General features: G+C 34.9%; 2 protein-coding genes across 7 annotated transcripts in view; one reads left to right on the plus strand and one right to left on the minus strand.

The window, feature by feature from the left end:
- Positions 1-17,869, plus strand: part of DNM1L (dynamin 1 like) — a 59,736-nt gene that overhangs the window by 37,726 nt on the left and 4,141 nt on the right. Inside the window, exons 6-16 of one of the 4 annotated variants that reach the window (XM_049882800.1) lie at positions 1,134-1,296; positions 4,284-4,404; positions 6,059-6,190; positions 7,134-7,340; positions 10,459-10,579; positions 10,981-11,136; positions 11,383-11,472; positions 13,044-13,136; positions 15,813-15,869; positions 16,606-16,683; positions 17,026-17,058. In XM_049882800.1, coding sequence (XP_049738757.1) covers positions 1,134-1,296; positions 4,284-4,404; positions 6,059-6,190; positions 7,134-7,340; positions 10,459-10,579; positions 10,981-11,136; positions 11,383-11,472; positions 13,044-13,136; positions 15,813-15,869; positions 16,606-16,683; positions 17,026-17,058 — 1,251 coding nt within the window. The remainder of the gene's footprint in view (positions 1-1,133; positions 1,297-4,283; positions 4,405-6,058; positions 6,191-7,133; positions 7,341-10,458; positions 10,580-10,980; positions 11,137-11,382; positions 11,473-13,043; positions 13,137-15,812; positions 15,870-16,605; positions 16,684-17,025; positions 17,059-17,869) is intronic. The other 3 variants (XM_049882801.1, XM_049882802.1, XM_049882804.1) reach the window with 3 other exon arrangements.
- YARS2 (tyrosyl-tRNA synthetase 2) overlaps positions 1-17,869 on the minus strand; it is a 70,699-nt gene that overhangs the window by 34,931 nt on the left and 17,899 nt on the right. The window lies entirely within an intron of this gene.

Raw genomic sequence — 17,869 nt, forward strand, 5'->3', positions numbered from 1 at the left:
AGTTGTTACTCATTGTGGATTTGGTAATGTTTGTTTTCAGCTGAACAAATGAAGTTTTTCCTTAATCTCATATGAGAATAATCAGCTTCATTTGTAGTCACACTTGATCTATTAGCAGCATTTGACATTGCCCAGCCCTCCCTTCTTGAAACACTTGCTTTACTTGGCTTCTAGGATATCACACCCCGCAGGTTTACCTCCAGTTTCCCTGACCACTTCTTCTCAGTCTTTTTTGCTGGTTTCTTCTTATCTCCCAATGTCTAAACAGTGGGTGCCCCAGAGCTCAGTTCTTAAATCTCTTATCTTTTCTAGATACCTTAACCCCTTGATTCCATCAAATCTTATGGCTTTAAATACATGCATGTCTGTATGCAGACAACACTCAGACTTGCATATCCAACTGCCTACTTGACATATACACTTAAATGGCTAATAGGCGATTCAAACCCATCAGCCACTACACAGGAGAAAGATGTGGCAAGCTTCTCCTGTAAAACAGAAACCCTATGAGGCAGTTCTGCTCTGTCATATAGGGTCACTATGAGTTGGAATCGAATGAATCTATGGCACAACAACAAATATACACACACACACACACATACACTTGGAAACCCTGGTGGTGTAGTGGTTAAGTGCTACAGCTGCTAACCAAAAGGTCAGCAGTTTGAATCCACCAGGAGCTCCTTGGAAACTCTGTGGGGCAGTTCTACTCTGTCCTATAGGGTCACTATGAGTCAGAATCGACTCAATGGCAACAGGTTTATACACACACACACACATATTTATTCTCTGCCTCTCATCACTAAAATATAAGCTCTGTGAGGGCAGGAATTTTGGTCTGTTTTTGATTGACTCTTGTGACAATCTGATATGTAGAATAGTGCCTGAAATACAGTAGGCTGCCAATGGGATTGTGTTATGTAAACTTCTGCACAAAGGTAAACTTTTGATATTTATAAGCATTATATTTAGAGACTTTCACACTTTGCAAAATTCATAAATACTACTGTAGTATATAATTTCTTTTTAACTATCTATAAATGGAGTAATATCTATATTCTGTGGATTACATGGAAAAAAAAAGCTCAGTTGATTTTGGTTATTAGTTTCTTGCTCATCTCTGTTTGGTTTAGGTGCCTGTAGGTGATCAGCCCAAGGATATTGAGCTTCAAATCAGAGAGCTCATTCTTCGGTTTATCAGTAATCCAAATTCCATTATCCTCGCTGTCACTGCTGCTAATACAGATATGGCAACATCAGAGGCTCTTAAAATTTCAAGAGAGGTGGATCCAGATGGTAAGAACAGATGTTAATATTTAATGAGATACTTGATTTACAAAGGTAACTCTATCCTCAATAAAGGAATTTTTTTTTTTAAAGGAAGTGTCTCTAGTTGTTAATACAGAGTTAAAAAATAATGCTTTCCTATTTTGCTTATAATTTCAAATAGAAATTTTGATGGAAAATACAGAATGAATGAGTCTCTGTATAGGCCGGGCAAAAATACTGCACATAGTGTCCATATTTGTAATGGTTACCTAATGACTTTTAAATAACAAAATGCCTTTTCAAAAAGGTTTTCTTGTTTTATGTAAGTAAAAGTATTTAGGTTTTTGAATGACTGGCTTCTAAGAATGAATAACTCTCATAGTGGATAATCATGGTATAGTCATAGTATCTACATTCTGCAGAAGTAGAAAATGTTTAGACATGCCCAAGTCGGCGAGGATCCTTAGAAATAAAGGTAAAGCTCTTTTAAGAAGCATCTAAAGGATCGTTATGAGTCAGAATCGATTGGACGGCAATGGGTTTGGTTTTATTTTTTAAAATAACCCTGAGGGTTAGTTCTTACTGAGGGTGAGTGTATGATGCTTGACTAATAATGTCATGTATATCTCCTACTATATATAAAAAGTCAGTTTCTAAGACAGTACTTATTATTGCTGCTCATAAATGTATGTTTTGCCCCATAACAAAGCAAATTATTTTACTTGAATATTTGGAGGGTCTATGGGCTTTGTCATATTTCTCTTCTGCTTTTAAGAATTTTGCATAAAAATTTGATAGGAAATGTTAATGCTGAGATTGCTAAATAAAATTTTCATAAGCACAGTGGGAATTTTAAAATAATTTTTGTTTTTAATAAATATTTTTACTGCATGAGTAATTCATGTTCATTTCAGTTAGATTAAAAGATAAACTATCAAAGGATTTCTCATGTCTTGATTTAAAGTAAACTGTTAAGCATTTTATATGCATTAATTATATTTTAAGCCAACCCTTGAGCCATAAATATCATAGTTTTGATCTAGTGTATTTTAGGAAATATGAGGAAATAATCCAGTCCGGTATTATTTATAGTATCAAAAAATTACAATCAACCTAAAATGCTAACAGTAAGAATAATTAATCAAATTAAGATGTTTGCCAATATGAAATCATTAAGAAGGGTGATTTTTGTGGTTTGGGAGCAATCTAGAAGAATTCTTATAGTTGCAAAATATCCTAAGTAAAATTGTACGTATGCCATGCAGCTAGAACTCTCAAACGTTGCTGCTGGAAATGCAAACTGGTATAGTCAGTCACTTTGGAAAACAGTTTGGCAGTTTCTTAAATAGTTTAATCAGCAATCCCATTCCTAGATATTTACTGAAGTTAAATGAAAACATATGTTCATATAAAACCTGTATGCAAATATTTACAGCAGCTTTATTCATAATCTCCAAAAACTAGAAACAACTCAAATGGGAAATGAATAAATTGTAGTACATCCATACAATGGAGTAAACACTACTTAGCAATAAAAGGAGCTAACCACTTGTCAGGGATTGAACTGTGCCCTCCAAAAATATGTGTCAACTTGGTTAGGCCATGTGTGGTTGTCCTCCATTTTGTGATTTTCCTATCTATTATAAATCATAATTTCTACCTGTGGCTAAAGAGGGTTAGGGTGGGATATAACACCCTTGCTCAGGCCACATCCCTTATCCAATGTAAAGGGATTTTCCCTGGGGTGTGGTTTGCACCACCTTTTCTCTCTCAAGAGATGAAAGGGAAGCAAGCAGAGAGTTGGGGACCTCATACCATGAAGAAAACAGCACTGGGAGCAGAGCGTGTCCTTTGGACCTGGAGTCCCTGCATCTGAGAAGCTCCTTGACTAGGAGAAGTCTGAGGACAAGGAATCTTCCTCCAGAGCTGACAGAGAAAGCTGTCCCCTGGAGGTGACACCCTGAATTTGGACTTTTAACCTACTAGACTGTGAGAGAATAAATTTCTCTTTGTTAAAGCCATCCACTTGTATTTCTTTATAGCAGCACTAGATGACGAAGACACTACTGATAAATGCAATAACATGAAAGATTCTCAAACGCTTTATGCTAAGTAAAAGAAGCCAGACTCAAAAGGCTACATACTGTATGATTCCATTTATATAACATTTTGGAAAAGGCAAAACTAGTGATAGAAAGGGGGTTTTATTGGATAGCACAAGAAAATTTAGGGGAGGGTAATGGAACTGTTCTGTGTCTTGAGGTGGTAGTAACAGAACTCTATGCGTTTGTTAAAACTCATAGAACTGTGTACCAAAAAGAGAATATATATGTATATATATTTTTTAATAATTTTTATTGAGCTTTAAGTGAACGTTTACAAATCAAGTCAGTCTGTCATGTACAAGCTTATATACACTTTACTCCATACTCCCACTTACTCTCCCCCTAATGAGTCAGCCCTTCCGGTCTCTCCTTTCGTAACAATTTTGCCAGTTTCTAACCCTGTCTACCCTCCCATCTCCCCTCCAGACAGGAGATGCCAACACAGTCTCAAGTGTCCACCTGATACAAGTAGCTCACTCTTCATCAACATAAAAGAGAATATATTTTAATATAATTAAAAAAAAATTTAAACACGCTTATAAAAAAGTTGGAAACCCTGGTGGCGTAGTGGTTAAGTGCTATGGCTGCTCACCAAGATGTCGGCAGTTCGAATCCACCAGGTGCTCCTTGGAAACTCTATGGTGCAGTTCTACTCTGTCCTGTAGGGTCACTATGAGTCGGAATGGACTCGACAGTAGCAGGTTTTTTTTTTTTTGGTTTATAAAAAAGTTTGTCCTGGGAGCTAATAAATTACATGTGAAAAATTTTTAAAGTATTTATAAACAAAGCATTACCAAAATTATGACAGAGGTAATGTTAGGTGGGATTATAGATAAGGATTTTCCTCTATTTAATATTTAATAGCTTTTCTTAATGGGTCATTCTCTTTTTTTTTTTTGCATTTACCAGGACGTAGAACCTTAGCTGTAATCACTAAACTTGATCTCATGGATGCGGGTACTGATGCCATGGATGTATTGATGGGAAGGGTAATACCAGTCAAACTTGGAATAATTGGAATAGTTAACAGGTTAGCAATCAATAATGTGGTAAGAACTGCAACATTCTTATTTCTAAAATCAGTCACTGAAATGTGATAATGTCCTTCTGCTCCGTCTCCCCCCTCCCTCCATTTTAATATAGTCTTGGTATTGCTAAAGAATTTGTTGCTCTAGGGAGAAGAGAAAGAGCCCTGGTAGCCCAATAGTTAAGTGTTCGGCTACTAACTGAAAGGTTGATGGTTCAAAGCCACTGCAGGAGAAAGGCCTGGCCATCTGCTCCTGTAAAGATTATAGCCTAGAAAATCCTACGGGGCAGTTCTATTCTGTCACATGGGGTTGCTATGAGTAGAAATTGACCCTACAGCGTTTAACAACAATACAAGGAGAAAAGAGATTCACTAAAGGCTCCTGCAAATATTTTTATTGGGGAATGTGTCTAAAGTAAGCAGTGCCACAAAGTGGAAGATAATTTAATAGTCTTTAAGAACTCTTATCTGTTACGTTAAGCCATGCCATGAGTAGAACATTGGGTAAGAAACAAAAAAAAAAATTATTGTCAAATTTGCACCCAATCAAGAAAGAGTTTGTTAAGGTGGTAGGATTTTAATAGATTGGTTTTTTAACCCCTAGCATTAGTGATTCTATGTAATTACCAGGATGTGACCTGGAGAAGTTTTATTAAAGATATCCCAATTATAAATAGCTGGTATTAAAAGTTGTGGAAAGGGAATTATTAGTGAGGGTATAATTATGTTTTAGACACTCTACAGAGTGTCAGCAATTTGCTAATGGTACCTCTTTGAACCCACACAACAACTCTGTGAGGTTAAGTGTTGATGTCTGTTTAATAATCAGAAAACTCAGGTTATACATTTACCAAAGTCACATGACTAGTAAAAGGCAGAGTCATATTCAAATGGAGAGCTCTCTTAATCCAAAGTGTTTATAAAGTAGGAACCATTGAAATTGTCATAAGATCTGGGTTCTAGTTCCAGTTCTTCAACAAACTAGATACAGTGTGAGTTTAAAGGACACCTAATATCTTTGGGTTTCGGACATTTTAAAAATGAAAACGTTTTACCAAATAGTATCTTTAAGATCCATTCCAGTTGTCTGCTTTTATTAATATGTCATTCTACCCTAGGCCCACTTTCTTTTTTTTTTTAATTCAGTATTTCCCTTTTTAGGTAAGCTGGTTATATAATTTGTTGTGTTTTGTAGATGACTGCTCTTCAAGTTAACTTAGATACTTCTGGTAGAAATTAGTTGCCTGTCCATGGATAAAAGATACAGTTGATTAAAACACACATATTTATGTACCTGTCTATCCCTGTTACTTAAGAGTATTACATTTGACTATAGTTAATGGTACTAATGAGTCCAAACTCTTCAGGCATTAGTTGTTTGTAAGTCATATAGTTCAAATCTTGGCTGTGCTATTTAATATGCAACCTGCTAAGTTAGTTGATCTTTGAGCTTCAGTTCCTTTGATAATACTTTTCACATACAACTATTATGAGAACTAAATAAAATAACCCACATCACGCATTAGGAACAATGCCTGGTACATGATACCAAAAAAGAAGAACTGAATAAATTTTAGGCTGTCATCATCACCATCAGCACTGTCATCATCTAAGGACTACAACTTACTTGAACAGTTTTGCTATTTTTCAACTTTAGGAGCCAGCTAGATATTAACAATAAAAAGAGTGTAACTGATTCAATACGTGATGAATATGCTTTTCTTCAAAAGAAATACCCGTCTCTGGCCAATAGAAATGGAACAAAGTATCTTGCTAGGACTCTAAACAGGTAACATTTTTTACCTTTGGAAAATGAGATGTTTTTGGTTTGCCAGTAGGTGTCTAGGACCTTTCTATTGTTACTTTCTAAAATTTTCATAATGTTCTCATGTGTACAAGTTCGCTTTTGGTTTCTTTTGTAGTTAGTTCTTATAAAGTGTGTGTCTCCATTTTTATTGGGGTGTTTGGCAATAAATCATATAGTTTAGAATGATTAAGTGAGTTTTAAAATTTTTTAGCTGAAATTTCTGACACTATTTTTAAGGATCGAAGTAGATAGCAGATGATTTTGTCTACTTTGGATTACAGGAGGTGAATGAAATTTCTGATTTTTACATAATCGATTTTTCATTTAGGATACCTTTATTTCTAGCCATAGTAGAATCAAATTGTATTCCTTGAATTCTGAATATCCACTGATATGGGGTAGCGACTGGAAGGCATTTCTAGATGATTTGTAAATGGCTATAGTGACAGCCGTTTTCTCTTATTTTTGTCTTATTCACAACCTCTAAATCAATTAATTTATTAAGATGAGCTTAGATTTTAATAAGATTAATTTTCACTATGGTGGGTACCCACTGTAAAAGATAAGTCAGCGAAACCAAAATATATAGGTAGAATTAAGATAAAAATTAGGCTTACTTTCTTTGATGACATTGCAATAATATGAAAGTAGTTATTTTTTTTTCATTTATATTTGATTCCTTAGCATTTACTACAATCTGATAGGACTACGGCAAATTAAAAGAGCATTGACTGGGACAGTTTCTGTCTTAACATTTTTCAAACCAAGTGTTTACCTATATTCTAAGATTGCATTATTTATTTCCTGCCAAGAAAAATTATTTGATGGGTTTTCTCTTTTTATTTGTATTTTTAAAATTTGACCTGTTTGGGCCTTCAGGACATACAATTTTATTTTAAAATCCTTTGTTTCCAACCTTTGTTAGGTTACTGATGCATCACATCAGAGACTGCTTACCAGAGTTGAAAACAAGAATAAACGTTCTAGCTGCTCAATATCAGTCTCTTCTGAATAGCTACGGTGAACCTGTGGATGATAAAAGTGCTACTTTACTGCAGCTCATTACCAAATTTGCCACAGAATATTGTAACACTATCGAAGGAACTGCAAAATATATTGAAACGTCAGAACTGTAAGTAATTTTTCTGTGGGTTTGGTTACCAGGATTGCTAAATCACTTAATCTTCTGTTAAAATGCCTGAGATTATCTGGTTGTGATTTATCATCTATAATACAGTTTTTTTTTGAATACAGAGATATAATTTTGTAGGATGATTTCTGTCTGATATGTATGTAAAAATGCTTTATAAACAAAAGCACAGTAAAAATTTCAGATATTTTTCAAACAAGATTTTAAATTTATAAGCACTTTTTATATTCCTTAATTTAACTTTTAAAATGTTTCTTGTTTCTTTAATACATGAAGTATAATCGTTCATGAAAAAAATTAGAAAATGGTAATCAGTGAAAAACAGAATAAAAACAAAATTACTCTTAAACACACCATCAGAGACAATCCGTGCCAACAATTTGACATTGGCCTTCCAGACATTTTTCTATGCATCTATACAACCATATAAATGCTTGTATCATGTATCTTTAAAAATCAGATGCTATACATGCTATTTTGAAATCTCTTTAATCAACATGTTACAAATAACTTTCTAATATTAATTATACATCTGTATTATCATTCTTAAAATTTGTGTAGTATTTTACTTTCTAAAGAGGTTCCTGGGTGGTGCAAATGGTTTGCGCTTGACTACTAACATAAGGGTTGGCGGTCTGAACCCAGCCAGCAGCAATGCAGAAGCAAGACCGGCAATCTGCTTCTATAAAGATTACAGCCAAGAAAACCCTATGGGGCAGTTCTACTTTGTAACGCATGGGGTCGCCATGAGTCATAATTGATGTGGCATAAACAGCTTTTACTTTTTAGATATACCCACAGTTGTTTAACCAATCCCCTACTATTGGATAGCTTATTTTCAATTATATACAAAGGTAAATGATGTTGTGATGGACTACCTTGCACCTGTCTTTGGGGATATGTATCCAAATTCCAGGAAGTGGAACTACTGGATTAAAGGGTAAAACATCCTCAAAGTCTTTTTATTACATATTGCCGTACTATTTTAGAATGTACTGTTTTACTACTAGCAATATATTAAGGAAGCTCACTTCTCTATACCCTCATTCTTTTTTTAAAACTTCTCATTTTGAAATCTAGATTCACAGGAAATTGCAGAGAAATGTACAGGGAGGTCCTATGTACTCTTCACTTCACCTCTCCCATTGTTGACATCTTGCATACCTATAGTACAGTAACAGAACTAGGATAACAGTAGGGTAACTAGGATACAATAACAAAACTGGGCATAGATGGACATGGGTATAGTCCACATAGCTTATTCAGATTTCACCAGTCATACATACACTTATGTGCGTGCATTGTACATAGTTCTATGTATTTTTATGTGACCCAGGTGGTCTTTTGTATGAGTTAACTCTATAAAGAGATAGATTGTTTAACAGAATATTGAAGTTATTAAATATTTGGAATATTGAGGGAAGTAAAGATTACTGAGATGAATCTTCAAGGAGTTCATTGGGTAAGGTGGGTCAAGGCAACATGAGGCTTGATTAGATGGCAAAAGGAGTATAATCAAGTGACTTTATTTAAATGCTTCTTATTGTTCAAAATAATACATATCCAGAAAAGTGCATACAACATCTATCAAGCTTTATAAATAGTTAATAAAGCAAATGTATATATAATCACCTAATCCAGCTTTTAGAACAACGAAGAGAGTTGATTTAAATTTATTTCAGGGATTGGGAGAGCTCCACAGTTAAGAAGGTGTTAAGAAGGAGTTGGGCTTTGAATAGAATTTGGGAAGGCAATATGGAGAAACGGTTTTCAGGCTTGCTAACAGCTAAGAATCATGGAGGGTATATTTGGAGAATGGAATGTACAGTGATGGAACGTAACAGGAGATAAGGCAGGAAAGGTGTCTAGGAACAAGATTGTGGAAGTCTTGAATATCTTGTTCCAGAATTGAGAGAGCTTCCTATTATAAAAAAAAAAAAAAACATTTTTGGTCAGAGAAGTAACTTGTTTCAGAAGGATAATTCTGGTCATTATAGAAAATTATTTAGAGAGGGAAAGGTGGGAGGCGGGGAGACCAATTTTACTGTAGTAGACTAGTACCTTTGTCTGGACTACTGTAAGAAAATACTGAATGGTGGTGGTGAAAATAGAGATAAAGAGATGATTTGGGGAGATATTATAACATTTGTAGAATTCAACTGGACTCGAGAAAAAAATAAAAAGTGAAACCAGGGCTTCTAGGCATTAAACAAGATAGGTAATGCAAAGTGCCCAGGACCTAGGCCCAGAGTTTCTGATTTTAATTGGTCCAGACCAGGAGTTAGCAAACTAGAGTCTGCCAGTTAAGAATGAGTTTTACATTTTTTAATGATTGAAAAAAAATCAAAAGAAGATGTGACATGAAAATTATATGCAATTCAAATTTCAGTGAATGTAAATTAAGCTCTCTTGGAACACAGACCAATATATAAGCATGTTCCTTTGTTTATACTTTGTCTATGGCTCCAACAGAGACCTTATGGTCTGAAAAGCCTAAAATATTTACTATCTAGCCCTTTACAGAAGAATTTTGCTGACCTCAGCTCTACATTACAAATAGAAATAAGACATTGTTTCCCATCCTTAAGGAGCTTATAGTCTAGTTGAAGAAAACCAGAACACAGAGAAGTTATTTAGTTATTCTTAGTTAACTGATGTTTTCTGATGGCATAGTTAATGTATAAAAAAAAAAAAAATGTATACATACAAGTATATACGTATACCTTTCATGGAATGACTCCTCATTTTAAAACGTTTTTGAGAAACTGGCATAGTGGTTAAGAGCTCATCTGCTAACCAAAATGGCGGCAGTTTGAATCTACTAGCCACTCCTTGGAAACCCTAGTGGGCAGTTCTACTTGGTCCCATAGGGTTGCTATGAGTTGGAATTGACTTGACAGCAATGGGTTTGGGCTTTTTTTTTTTTTTTGGTTCATAGCGGAGTTGAGAATACATGAAAATGGGAATGGTATAAATGTAATTGCTTATCTGATGCTTTCTCAAAAAGTGAGACAAGCTTAAAGCTTATACAAAGACTTCTCATTTGTAGCTTTGTTCTCTTTTAGTAATATCAGAAACTATATACTTCATTGCCTTTCAGATGTGGTGGTGCTAGAATATGTTATATTTTCCATGAAACTTTTGGGCGAACCTTAGAATCTGTTGACCCACTAGGTGGCCTTAATACTATTGACATTTTGACTGCCATTAGAAATGCTACTGTGAGTATGCTTTTAACTTTTAGAATATTTTCAAATGAGGTTAGCTTTATTCATTGTACATTCATTTTATTGTATCTTTTTAAAAATTCATTGTATAATTTATTTTGCTCTCATAGTTGGAAGTAAGAACCACTTTTCATGAAAAGGAAACCCTGGTGGCATAGTGGCTAAGACTATGGCTGCTAACCAAAAGGTCTGCAGTTCAAATCCACCAGGTGCTCCTTGGAAACTCTATGGGGCAGTTCTACTCTGTCCTATAGGGTCACTATGAGTCGGAATTGACTCGACGGCAACAGTTTGGTTTTTCTTGAAAAATACAAAAAAATGACTTGTTTTTAATCTTTGGAAAAAACTAAAATAAAATGTAGCTATAGTAAGAGCCTTAATTTTAATTTTTTCAGGGCCCACGTCCTGCTTTGTTTGTACCTGAGGTTTCATTTGAATTACTGGTCAAGCGGCAGATCAAACGTCTGGAAGAGCCTAGCCTTCGTTGTGTGGAACTGGTTCATGAGGAGATGCAAAGGATCATTCAGCACTGTAGCAACTACAGTACACAGGTAATGAGAGAAATTTAACAGGTTTCAGATTAACTTGTAAAGGATATGAGGTGTCGGTTTCAGGGGTAGAAGGAAATGTATATAATGGGCCAAAAGTGAAATTCTGCAGTTCTGTTTCTAAAAGTGATTTGCGATAATAGCATTATTAAAAGTAATTTCCAAGTCTAATTCAGTGTTCCAGGGATTACTTATTTTTCCTTTAAATGAAATAAATTAACTGTCACATTTTTTCCCCATTATATGTAGGAATTGTTGCGGTTTCCTAAACTTCATGATGCCATAGTCGAAGTAGTGACTTGTCTTCTTCGTAAAAGGTTGCCTGTTACAAATGAAATGGTGAGCCATTATTTCACAAATCATCATTGTAATCACTATTAGGAAGAATCTGAAATTTAGTTTGGCTGCTTTCTGGCACAGCGTTATGACTGCAGAGTTTAGATATAATGTTTCCTAGTGTACTGGAAGGAAAAAAGTGAGTTTCAATCTTATTTCAAAGGAAACTTAAATATTTCTGGTATAAAGAGCATTTTTTCTTCATTTTATAATCATTCTTAGTTTGTAGCCACAGGTTTTCACGAGAGCTGAGTTATGGTTGAGGATTGTGAATAGCAGCAACCCTATTATGTAATGCCAGTGATGTAATGGAAAATCAGCTCTGTTTTCAACCTCAGTAAATTCAGTTGTTATAGCAAGCTCCTTTTCTAACTATGAAGTGCATCAAGGTAATCTGGCAACTTCTACTGTTTGCTTGTTTGATGATCTAATACTATAACATCATGGTTATTTGCTACTATTCTGTGGGCTGCTGTTATCCTCATAAATAAAATGCTGAAATTAGCAGAAATAAAGAATAGGCATTTAAAATTGCCCTTATGCCTATACTTGTTTGTTGGTTTGTTTTTCCTCCCCTGGTTACTACAAGTGCATTTGGGTCCTTGGCTCGGGATAGTGAGCCCCAGTAGAGGTTTACTAAGGGTATAAAATCATCCTTGGAAGTACAGAATGTAAATGCCGCTGATTGGTTGTTTCCCCAACAAACATAACCCCCAAATTCAGATGGAACTTGATTTGAATAAATCTTTTTCAACTGGTTCTTGACCTTTTAGTGGTGTTATGATACCTGAGATTCGTCATGATTGTGCAAAGGACACAGTAGAGGAGTGAGTTTAACCTCTCTTACAAACCTTAGCAATTCTGTAGAGGGCTAAAACCAAAAAACCAAACCCAGTGCCGTCAAGTTGATTCCAACTCATAGCGACCCTATAGGACAGAGCAGAACTGTCCCATAGCGTTTCCAAGGAGGGCCTGGAGGATCTGAACTGCCGACCCTTTGGTTAGCAGCCGTAACACTTAACCACTACGCCACCAGCGTTTCCTGTAGAGGGCTGGAGAAGTTCATTTCAACTTTTCTTTTTGATTATAATTGTCCCATTAGGATTTTGAACCACATAATATTTAAACTATGTGCTTCATAATTAAAGCTAATTAATCACTATTTCAGGTCTATAAATGTGTTTTTTACCCACATAAAGTTAACATCTTTAACTTATATCTGATTATGAACAGTTTTCTTATTGTTGAAACTGAACTAAAACTTTGCATAAAGACTTGGAACTTGGATATACATTAGGTAGATAATTTTCTTCCTTGACAGTAAAATACTTCAAGCTACCTTAATGTCATTTTTTCCCCTTAGCAATGCAATCTTAGGAAATGAATTGTAAATAATTTAAGAGCTAGAGTATAAGGTTTGTCATTGGAGAACAATTATCGAGTATTTATTTAGTCATGAGTTTTCTGTATGGTCTTTTTTTTAGCATTATCTGTTTAACACATTCTAAATAATAAGTTTCTCAAATTTGATTGACGTATTTTTGTAAGTATAGCTTAATTTAATTTTTTTCTAGGTCCATAACTTAGTGGCAATTGAACTGGCTTATATCAACACAAAACATCCAGACTTTGCTGATGCTTGTGGGCTAATGAATAATAATATAGAGGTAAATACAATTGACGTTGTCTTTTTCAGAGGTAGAAAATCTGTTGTAATTCACTTGTATCAAACTTATTTATCATGGGATAAATGTAACTTTAAAACATCCATGCTTTGTATTAGTGCCTGTTATATGCCAGGAAGTATGCTGAGGGCTATTACATTGTTTTCCTAAATTTAATTCTCAAAACCATCTGGAGGCATTATTCTCATTTTCTGTTTATGAAACTGAGACTTATAGAGGATTTTGCAATTCACTGATTTAGTGTTGAAAGACTGCCTGGCTCCCCTGCAGTAACTATTGTTACCGTTTACTCCGGTTTAAGTATGTAAAACACATTGAATGTTTAAAATTATTTTCATTTGGCTCTGAAAGCTGTGAAGGAAACATTCCAAGAATTACCGAACTTTTCATAAATTTGGAAAAGCAGAGTATATCCACTCCTCACTTATCAACATGATTAGGTTCCAAAGACCAGGTCATTATGTGAAAATCGGCATTATGCGAAAAAGAAGGATGACCATATCAGATCACAAAATGGACAGCGACTACGTCATTATATAACTTCCAAACCACTGAGAGTCATGGCCCAGCTAAGTTGACACGTAACCTTAACCATCACAGCCAACGTTACTCTTGCCTTGCACCCTGGCGTTCGTTATTACCAGAGGTACATCGTTAATGTGCAAAATAGTTGGATAGATTATTTTACTGTTGTTGTAAATGTGAAATATCAGATAACAAGACAGTTGGTAAGTGAGGAGTAGGTGTTGTCTTTTTCATCACTGCTGGGATGGCTGTATTCTATGGATCTTTTCTTTCCATTTGATGTTAATATAACACGTTGCGTAAGATCTCATGTGGAGCCGAGGCTGGTGGATGGAGCAATTTATCCAGATGCTATTTTTTTCTCTGCCACTTTTATCCAAGAACAGTAAGTTTATCTGCTATTCCACAATCCAGTAAGACCTCGGAATGCCCTTCTATATCAAATTTCCTCTTCTGCATGTGGGTGGAGAGAAAATTGTAAACATGGAATTTGGGAACTGGAAGGGAGCCTGGGTTATCAACTTCAACCCTATGGTTATACAGGTGAGGAACCTGAGGCTCACAGATGATAATAGCTAGTACTTTAGTGCTTATTTTGCTGGGCACTGTTATGGGAAATATGTACCCTTCTCTTTAACAGGTACAGGGACTTAGGCTTATTTAGCTACATAGCTGATCTAACTCCTATTGTCAGAAAAAAATTCCAGAATGCACACATGAGTAAGGCATTTTAAAACACTCAGAAAGTAGACTAGATAAGTTATTTTTAAAAATTAGCATGTAGACACTTCCTTAGAATAAGGTCTCACTGAAACCAATCTCGTGGAAAACTTGTGCCGGGAACAGCTTTTGTTACACTGGCAAGGTCATATATGATAATAGTGTTTCGGATCACTGTTTTTCTACAACGAGTATGTCTCTGGTTTTAACAACACTGTGCCAAAGAGCTTTATGTGGATATTCTCATTTAATGTTTACCATGACCCTGTGAGGGTAGATATTGCTGTAAACAGATAAGGAAAGTGAGGTTTAGAAGGAATTGGTAACCTGTCAGTTAACAAGGTCCGTTTGGCTCCAGGGCCAGCTAAAGCCACAAATGGTTGGTAGCAGAGTAGGGCAAGAATTCTCTGTCTCCAGATTCCCTGCCTTTTGCTTTGAATCTCTTCAAAATGTTAACGTTTTATTCTGAGGATTGTTAAAATCCATGTATTTTTATCACCTATATTTTTTTTTATCACTGGATTATCTACCATGCAAAAATAAAAGTGTTAAATTTCTGCCAAAAAAAAAAAAAATTCTTACACATAAAACATCATTGTGAATTTTTGTTACTTACACCTTTTTTGTAAGTTTGACAGTGTTCATGAAATGCTTTCTACTGAGGAACAATTCTGAATTTATTTAACCTCAGTGCGTTTCTACTATATTTGATGTGGCCTGTGAGAGATCCATTATTAACACCTATATCCCTCTATATCTTTATAATCTTGTACCTATCATGGTGCTTGGCATATATCAGGTACTCAGTACATATTGAATTTAACACAGTTTCTTTAGCTTTGTACCACATTTCTTTTGACAGTATTGGCAAATATGTGGGCAGTTGGTTGGTTTATTAAATTAGGTTACAGAAAGGACTGTAATTTTTCAACACTACTTTTATTTCCTGGAGATAGATACAGAAAACAGGTAACCTCATGGACATGCTAGAGTGACTTATTAAGGCTTTGCCTGTTTTCTGTGATTTGTGCATTTCGAATTCTATATGGTACGCTGAAGGCTTATGTACCACATTATTTGGGGAGAGGTTTAAATCACTGTTTATTAGTGGGACACGGAGAGGAGATGTCAGTCCATTGCTCCTCATTTGAGAATCCCTTATAATAGGGAGCTACTGTTATTGACATTGTATTGTATCCCTCAGGTGTGCTGGGATAGAAAAAAGATTGAGAAGCATTAGGTTAAAGGACTGCTTTTTGTTTTAAAATGTAATAATTATGGCATGAGTCCCTGCAGTGAGACAATGTATCTGTAAACTATTCTGCACCTTTCAATTCATGTGAACATTTTCTCATAGCCTTGTATCTCAGTACTGTGATAACCATATTTGTTTTGCTTGGTAATGTTGTACAGGAACAAAGGAGAAACAGGCTAGCAAGAGAATTACCTTCAGCTGTATCACGAGACAAGGTAAACAATGCTTGTTAACCATATTCCAATACCCAGATAGACTGAACCTCGGAATATTACTTAGATCTAGGACTAATTCACTTTTTCTTCTCCCTTTAATACTCAACTGGAAGTATTTCATTGTTTGAGAAAAGGTATGCAAGTTTAAAATATGCTTGGAGTAACTGAAAGATAATAGTATTTTTGAATACACTGGAATAAATGTTTAAAGATGGCTTTTAAGCTTCAAGGCTTTTTAAATTTACAGGTAGTGACTTCAGAAACTTTGTAAAGGAAATCTAGTTGACATTATTAACACCTATATCCTTCTGTATCTTTATAATAGGAGTTTTATGCTTTATAATAGGAGTTTTTGGAGAGGGAAGAAAACATTATACACATAGTAGAGGTTTTAGTTGCAGTTAATACCTATAATAGTTTTATATGTTAAAATGTTGTGTACAAAAATCTTTTACCCTGACATCTTTACCAGAAGAGATCTATGAAATTCTAAAAGTAAAAATGAAGTTTTTGGATTTGGATTTTTCTTAGGTATTTACCTGAAGAAAACCTCTGACAAAGGTGACAAAAGTGTAGGAAGTCAGGCACAATAATTAACTTTATCTCCCATGATTACTTTTGTTTTTCATGTTATTTTACTATTTTGTTACAGAGGGGAAAAAATTCACATTTATAAAATGTATCTGAATGCATTTTTGGCATCCTTGATTTTTTTCCCTGCATTTTTTGCCTTTAGTCTTCTAAAGTTCCAAGTGCTTTGGCACCTGCCTCCCAGGAGCCCTCCCCTGCTGCTTCTGCTGAGGCTGATGGCAAGGTCTGTTCCGATTCTTCATCTAAGCCTGCATGACTAGCTGTTTGGTGCAACATAATTGTCTGGAAACAGTATATAGAATAGCAGGGTATTAATGTGTGATATTATGCTAAGGTCAGATACCTAATACACATTCTTAAAAACTTCAGCTTAATGGAAAATTTAAAATTATATAACAGTCATTTCATAAAATAAACTATTATTGACATGCTTTTGCTTGCAATATGGAAGATGCACACAGAAAAAGTTAATTTAAAGAGGAAATTATCCTACACCTTTTGAATCAAGGCAATGATATTTAAATTTTGCTTGTTAAATTGCATGTTTTAACGTATCTTTTAACAGTTAATTCAGGACAGCAGAAGAGAAACTAAAAATGTGAGTCTCTTTCTTCAGAGTGGAAATGTTGGTACCTCTGATTCTCACTGAAACACTGTCTTCAAAACCATTGAAGAACCTGTTTGTACAGTGGCATCTATATCTCTTGTCTGTCTTACATTCTTAATGTTCCTTTAGTCTAACTTCTCTAAGATGGCATTAACTCTAGTTTTAACATTGTTTATTAATAACAATAACAGGCTTTTCCACTGTTTTCTATCACCTCCCAGAATAGTCTTGAATTTAATATTTTGGTAGGTAATTAAGATTTCAGAGATGGAAACTGTGCTTTTGGACTTTTCCTTTTCAAAGGTTCTGAGATCTGTCCAGTACTAACAGATAATCCTTTAATGCTTTTTTCTTAGGCTTCTATTTAGTTTGCACTTGTCGCCCTAAATATATTGCTTAACATGTGCTTCAACAGCTTAAGCAAATTCAAAGCAAACGGGGATTGTGAGAGTTTGTGACTATCATTGTCAGTTCTTGATAACCTTTTTTAGAAGAGAATATTATGTAAAATATTCGGACCCATCATTATTTCTAGTTTTTCTACCATTTAGCTCTGTTATGTTTTGTCCAGATTTAAGGTACTGAACCTCAAATAAGCTTTATCTATGTCTTATCATCTCTCAGCCCACTGTCCTCAGAGCTTAAAGGGAGCATCTAAATGGTTGTAGAAGTTTTATTTCACTTATGACATCATACTGAATGTGTTCACTTTCCTTAAGATTTCATTTGTTATGTCATTCATGTATAGTTAACATGCACTTAAAATATAATTACTCATTTTTAAATCAATGTATGGTATTAT

This window comes from Elephas maximus, chromosome 4 (assembly GCF_024166365.1).
Source record: "Elephas maximus indicus isolate mEleMax1 chromosome 4, mEleMax1 primary haplotype, whole genome shotgun sequence".
In the NCBI taxonomy this organism is placed as follows: Eukaryota; Metazoa; Chordata; class Mammalia; order Proboscidea; family Elephantidae; genus Elephas; species Elephas maximus.